The sequence below is a fragment of the Solanum dulcamara genome, chromosome 1 (assembly GCF_947179165.1).
Source record: "Solanum dulcamara chromosome 1, daSolDulc1.2, whole genome shotgun sequence".
Lineage (NCBI taxonomy): Eukaryota > Viridiplantae > Streptophyta > Magnoliopsida > Solanales > Solanaceae > Solanum > Solanum dulcamara.
Window position 1 is genome coordinate 21,430,065 of NC_077237.1, and position 6,491 is coordinate 21,436,555.

Below are 6,491 nucleotides of genomic sequence, written 5' to 3' on the forward strand. Positions count from 1 at the left end.
TAACCGGCATTTCCTTTCACTACCTTATGGATAATCAACAAAACATAATGAGGCAGCTCATGATAATGAGCCTGGTACTCAGAAACTGATGGGGAGCCTGCTCCAACTTATCAAACTCCTCCCTGTGCTGATCACAAAGACTATAAGGAATAAACCTCTTGAGAAACACCTCAATAAACTGCTCCTAACGCATCATATAAGAACCAACAAGCCTGCGAGTAAGTATCAATCTCCACCACTCCTTAGCCATTCCCGCAAACTGAAAAAGAGGTCTAAGATATTCTATGTGTCTCTAATATGCCTAGGTTGAGCAACTTATCCTGGCATTGAGCCAAGAAATCATAAGCCTTCTACCCATTCACTCCATTTAACTCAGAGGGAATAATCTAATGAATCTCTCAAAATGTTTCTACTATAAAGAAAATGTGGCAACGCTAGTAGAAATAGGTGGAGCCACAAATCTTGAAGGAAAAATTAAGCTGGACAAGTTGGATACCAAATATTTGAAATCCAACACTTGGAGTCTAACAAACCATTTTCCCTACTCATAATCATGCTTAGGTGGGGCCTTTCTAGATCATCCTCGAGCAAAAGCTTCCCTCTCAAACCTGGTCTTTTCCTCTAATGCCAAAACATAGACTAGAGGTTTATAACACTTGATATGAACAACTCGCATGATAGGAATACATGAATAGAATTTTCCTATTAAGTATCGCATTGCCTCTTGAAGATAAGAATGGATGTCTACGTACTGGTTCATGAGACTCTACTAGACCCGTACACTTCATCTTGTGAAAATAGTGAACCTAATGCTCAATATCAATTTGTTACCATCCAAAATCTGAGGTCATGACTATATACACACTTTATCCAACTCGGTGTATAAGACAAAGAATCTAACTCAAGAACTATGTCAAACTTTGTGGAAAAGAGGGTAAATTCACATATGAGACTCCTAGAGAAAAGTAAGGACATATATGAAGAAAATTCGAGATACAACAATCAAATTCCTAAAACCAAATATAATAAGAATAAAGAGCACCTAGTACACCACCGAATTTTGAAATACATCTCAAGTGTTTAAAACAAAAGTAAAGACTATAAATGATAGAGAGTCTAATGACAATTTGGAAAGAAGGATCTGACCACAACTCCAAAATGACTCAATAAGATAGATCCGATCAGCCGCACGAGAAATATACAAACTGAGATATACACCAAAAAATGTAATAGAAGTAAGAGTAAATACATTGCACATATGCTTAGTAGGCTTGGTTGACTGAGTATAAAGTACCTAGTCAAAACTTACAAAATAAACTATGAAATGCTTCCACTTGCATATAGAAAAATCTTATTTTGATATTGATGCCCCAATTGCATATATATATATATATATATATATATGAAAAGTTCATAAAAAGTAAACAAACAACTGTGTTTATATATATATATATATATGAAAAGTGTATAAAAGTAAACAAATAGAGAAACACACAAATTCTCATATCAGAAGACTAATAACACAAACAGATAAAACTGGCCAATGGAATGATAGAATGATGTGGTCGAATCAAGGTTGTTGTACAACCTATATATACACCTTGCTGAGATTTAGATCTCAATACAAAGAGCCATGGGGACTCGCAGTCCATATACCAAATCTCATGATCTCAATATCTCATCCACTTGTCACAAAGATTATGGTCAAGGGTATATAAGGTATTTCACTTTGTTTCTCAAAATAATACTTTCACATCTCTCAGATTTTCATGAATAATAATATGATTAACGAGGATGAATGTTCACAACAAATATAAAATGAAGGCATAAACAATTCCACAAAAGTCTAAAAGAGTTGAAAATCATCAAACTTAGTAAATTGTGATATACACCCTTATATGGAGAAAATGGTGGCAAAATTCATTTGAAATATTCTTTTACCATTAGAAATACGATTCTTTTATTTTAAGAAGTGATAAAATCAGCTCAAGACCCTAAGTCGGGCATTTTAAGTCAAACATTCTAGAATAATCAACTCAAACCACTATCTCAGGTAATCTCATGTAAAACATGTTCTGATAAAAAATAATATCATGGAAGGCCCCCACAAGGGTAAAACTACACAAATAAATCCCCACACGGGTAAAAGTAAGATGTTAAGTCCCCATACGAGCAAAATATCAAAAATAAGTTCCCACACGGGTAAAACAACAACAATAAGCCCTACACAGGCAGAATAAATATACTCTATAGTTTGTAATAGCTCAATATGACGCTACGATCCCTTCCCATAGTTAGTTCATAAGTATGACTACCTATCACATCTAGTCTAGAAGAAAGATAAGTCAAACTTACCTCAAAGATCAAATCTTCACTCGAATTACTCTACCAGTGGTTCTCCTCTATCAACACCGCCGAAAAGATTCCAAACTATCAAGATTGGAAGGTACACATCAAGAGGGTTCCAATGTTACCATATATCTAAGGTTTTGGAGTAGAGGTTAAAATCGCTCAAAAATCTCATCGAAATAAAAAGGGTAAAATAAAAGTTTTATTTGAAAAAAATGTATTCCTCAAGTAAAAAGGAGTTTGTGGGTTAAAAAATGAGTAGGAATTGAGACTCAAATCAAAGAAATACCATTTTTTTATTTTGAGGGAAAACCCCCAAAACCCCTCACTTGAAATCTTGATTTTGAAAAATAAGATTGAAGAAATTGAATGAATTGATAAGAGCTTAGCTGCACGAGTTTCCTAAATAAATTATTCCAAAATTTCTTCTTCTAAGATCCTAAACAATTGAAAATGGAGGAAATAAAGAAAAAGTGGAGAAATACCGTAATTTATTATTCAGAAAATTAGGGTCTCGAGAACACAGGTCAGATGCTGCAAACGCAGAACAAACCCTGTGAATGTAGGAAGAATGGCAGGATCACGGTGCACTGTTCACCTGCAAATGCTCCCCCTTTGCCCACCATCATGGAGCTCTTCCATAGCTATCCCTAGCGAATGTGCTCTCTTTTCTAGAAATCACGAAGCTCTTCCCAAGCAAACCTTTGTAAATCAGAACCTAAGATATAAGGACTCTAACCAACCACACTAGACTAGACTCAACATTACGAACGCAATGGAACTAACAAAATTATGATCCGATGCTCGGATCTTATAATATTAAATAAAATCAACTATTTCAATATAACTCAACTAAAGAGGCTCAAAATTATCAAAATCTAACCCAATCACATCAAGAACAATGCCAACCATTCCCGTAATACATATTAGGCAAGATAATGCTAATGAGAAGGAAAAATTATCAGTTCACACATAAAAGTAATTTCTTATGAAATGGTACATTACAAGGAAGTTCGTGGTTCTTGAGGAATTCGATGCAACCAAATTGACCATGGAAGAACTCAAGTAAGTGATCTTATTCTTGCACCTTCCAAAAAGAAAAAGGTATACATAAGGACTAGATTAACTCCGAAACTCAGGGGAAATTAATTGAATTTTGTAAAGCTATTGTAGATTATTTTTCCAAATTCCATTTAGACAAGACATATATCCCACCTCATGTCATTACTCACAATCAGATCTTAGACCTAAGTTTTCCACCAATGAAACTGAAGAGGCAGCCAACACTAGAATATAAGAACAAATTCATAAAGAACAAGGTAAGTAAATTAATAATTATAGGCTCCATTAGTGAAGTGGACTATCACGAATGACTGACCAACGTAGTAGAACCAAAAATATGAAATAAGCTAAGGATGTGCATTGATTTTACGGATTTAAATAGAGGTTGTCCAAAAGACTTATTCCCATTGCGTAGCATGTATTAAATGATTGATATGACATTAGTACATGACATGTTGAGTTTTATTGATGCCTACGTTGGATATAATCAAATAAGATGAACTTGGATGACCAACAAAAATCCTCATTTATCACTAAATATAGAGCATATTGTTATAATGTGATGTCGTCTGGGCTGGAAAATGTCAGAGTAACTTACCAATGACTAGTTAATGGCATGTTCAAGATTCAAGTAGGTAAAATCGTGGATCTTTATAATGATGACATGATGGTCAAGTTTCTTCAGAGGACCATTTGAAACCTTTACAAGAAACTTTTGAAATTCTGAGAAAATACAACAAGAAGTTGAACTGAGAGAAATGTGCCTTTAATGTTGGTTTAAGAACCTTTCTAGTTTTCTTGTGCCAATAGAAGAATCAAAGTCAATTCAGACAAAATGAAAACCATTGAAGAAATCATGAAAGTCCTTGATGATCTGAAATACAAAGACTCACTAGAAGATTAGTGGTATTGACTTAGTTCATATTCCAATCCTCTAAAAATAGCCATAAGTTTTTCTCTTTGTGAAATAAGAAAAATGACCTCGAATAGACTCTAGAATGTCAGTAGGCACTGAGGAACTTAAAAATACTTATCAAATATCCAGTTGCATGCAAAACCAATCACTGCTCCTATACCTAAAAGTATCCAAGGTAGAGATCAATGCCATTCTAATCTAGGAAGAAAAAAATACACAATTTTTATAAGGCTGAGGGAGCTTCTACATTAAGAGTAGGGTCTTGGAATATTGGGACCTTATCGGGAAAGTCCATAGAGTTAGTTAAGATTCTTAAGAAGAGGAAGATTAATATAGCTTGCGTCCAAGAGACTAAATGGGTAGGACCTAAAGCTAAGGAGGTGGATGGGTTCAAACTTTGGTTCTCGGGCAAGTTGAGGTTTAAGAATGGAGTAGGGATCTTAGTGGATAGCTAGCTTAGAGATCAGGTGGTAGAGTTTAGGAGGACCAATGATAGGATGATGACGATTAAGTTAGTCGTTGGAGGGCTCACCCTGAACATTATTAGTGCCTATGCGCCACAAGTGGGGTTGGACGAAGAGACAAAAAGGCGCTTTTTGGAGGACTTGGACGAAGTGGTTGTCAGTATACCGCCTACTAAGAAGTTATTCATAGGAGGAGATTTCAATAGGCACATTGGGTCTGTTTCGACGGGCTATGATGAGTTGCATGGAGGATTTGTCTTCGGGTATAGGAATAGTAGAGGAGCCTCACTCCTGGATTTCGCAAAAGCTTTTGGTTTAAGGGTAGCCAACTCGAGTTTTCCAAAGAAGGAGGAGCACTTGGTAACCTTTCGTAGCTCGAGGGCGGCGACGCAAATAGACTTCTGGCTCCTTAGAAAAGATGATAAAAGCCTCTATAAAAACTGCAAGGTCATACCAAGTGAGTACCTTACGACCCAACATAAACTATTGGTCATGGACTTGGAGATAAGAAGGGAGAAGAAGAAGAGGGTCGTGGATGACCAACCGAGGATTAGGTGGGGTTGTTTGACTCCGTCTAGTACCTAGAGATGGGGGAGAAACTGATGGCTATGGGGGGGTGGGATAGTAGGGGGAGGCGAGCAGTGTGTGGGATAGGATGGCCAGCTGCATTAGGGAAACAACTAGAGAGGTGCTGGGGGTCTCACGAGGCAGCCATGGAGGGCATCGAGGGGATTGGTGGTGGAATGGAGAAGACCAGGGAAAGGTAGAAGAAAAGAAACAGACATATGTAAAGTTGGTAGATAGCAAGGATGATGAAGAGAAGCGAACGAATAGGAAAAAGTATAAGTTGGCGAATAAGGAGGCAAAGATGGCAATTTCGGCGGCTAAAACGGTAGCCTTTGAACGCCTTTATGCAGAACTAGAGGAAAAGGTGGGGATAAGAAGCTATTTAAGCTTGCTAAGGCGAGAGAGAGGAAGTCACGCGACTTGGATCAAGTAAAGTACATCAAGGACAAGGATGGTCAAGTACTGGTATAAGAATCCCGCATTAGACAGAGATGGCAGTCATACTTTCACGAACTCTTGAATGAAGGAGGGAACAGAGACTTTGTGTTAGGAGACTTGGAGCGCTTGGATAGGCATTGTGAATTTGGGTATTGTAGGAGAATAAATATTAAGGAGGTTAAGGGAGCTATTCATAGGATAAGCAGGGGAAAAGCGACTGGACCTGACGAGATCCCTGGGGAATTTTGGAAGAATGCAAGTAGGGTAGGATTGGAGTGGCTAACTGCGCTGTTTAATGTCATTTTCAGGACATCGAAGATGCCGTAAGAATGGAGGTAGAGTACAATCATTCCCATGTACAAGAACAAGGGAGACATTCAAAGCTGCAACAACTATAGAGGTATCAAGCTGCTAAGTCACACTATGTAAGTATGGGAAAGGGTGATAGAAATGAGGGTGAGGAGTAGTGTGTCTATTTTAGATAACCAGTTTGGATTCATGCTAGGGCGCTCGACTACCAAAGCCATTCATATCTTAAGGAGATTGGTGGAGCAGTATAGGGAGCGGAAAAGGGACTTACACATGATATTCATTGACCTAGAAAAGGCCTATGACAAAGTTCCAAGGGAGGTCCTATAGAGATGCTTGGAGGTGAAATGTTTACCTGTGGCATACATTAGAGCGATTAAAGACAT

At 37.5% G+C, this 6,491-nt stretch overlaps 1 protein-coding gene across 1 annotated transcript; it reads left to right on the forward strand.

The window, feature by feature from the left end:
* Positions 1–4,827: 4,827 nt before the first annotated feature.
* LOC129892165 (uncharacterized) lies at positions 4,828–5,376 on the forward strand. Its single transcript, XM_055967726.1, has one exon. The coding sequence runs from the start codon at positions 4,828–4,830 to the stop codon at positions 5,374–5,376; it is 549 nt and encodes a 182-aa protein (XP_055823701.1).
* The last annotated feature ends 1,115 nt before the right edge of the window (positions 5,377–6,491 follow it).

Excerpts from the sequence above, each read along its gene's own strand:
- LOC129892165 (XM_055967726.1), top strand. The coding sequence starts at position 4,828 with ATGACGATTAAGTTAGTCGTTGGAGGGCTCACCCTGAACATTATTAGT.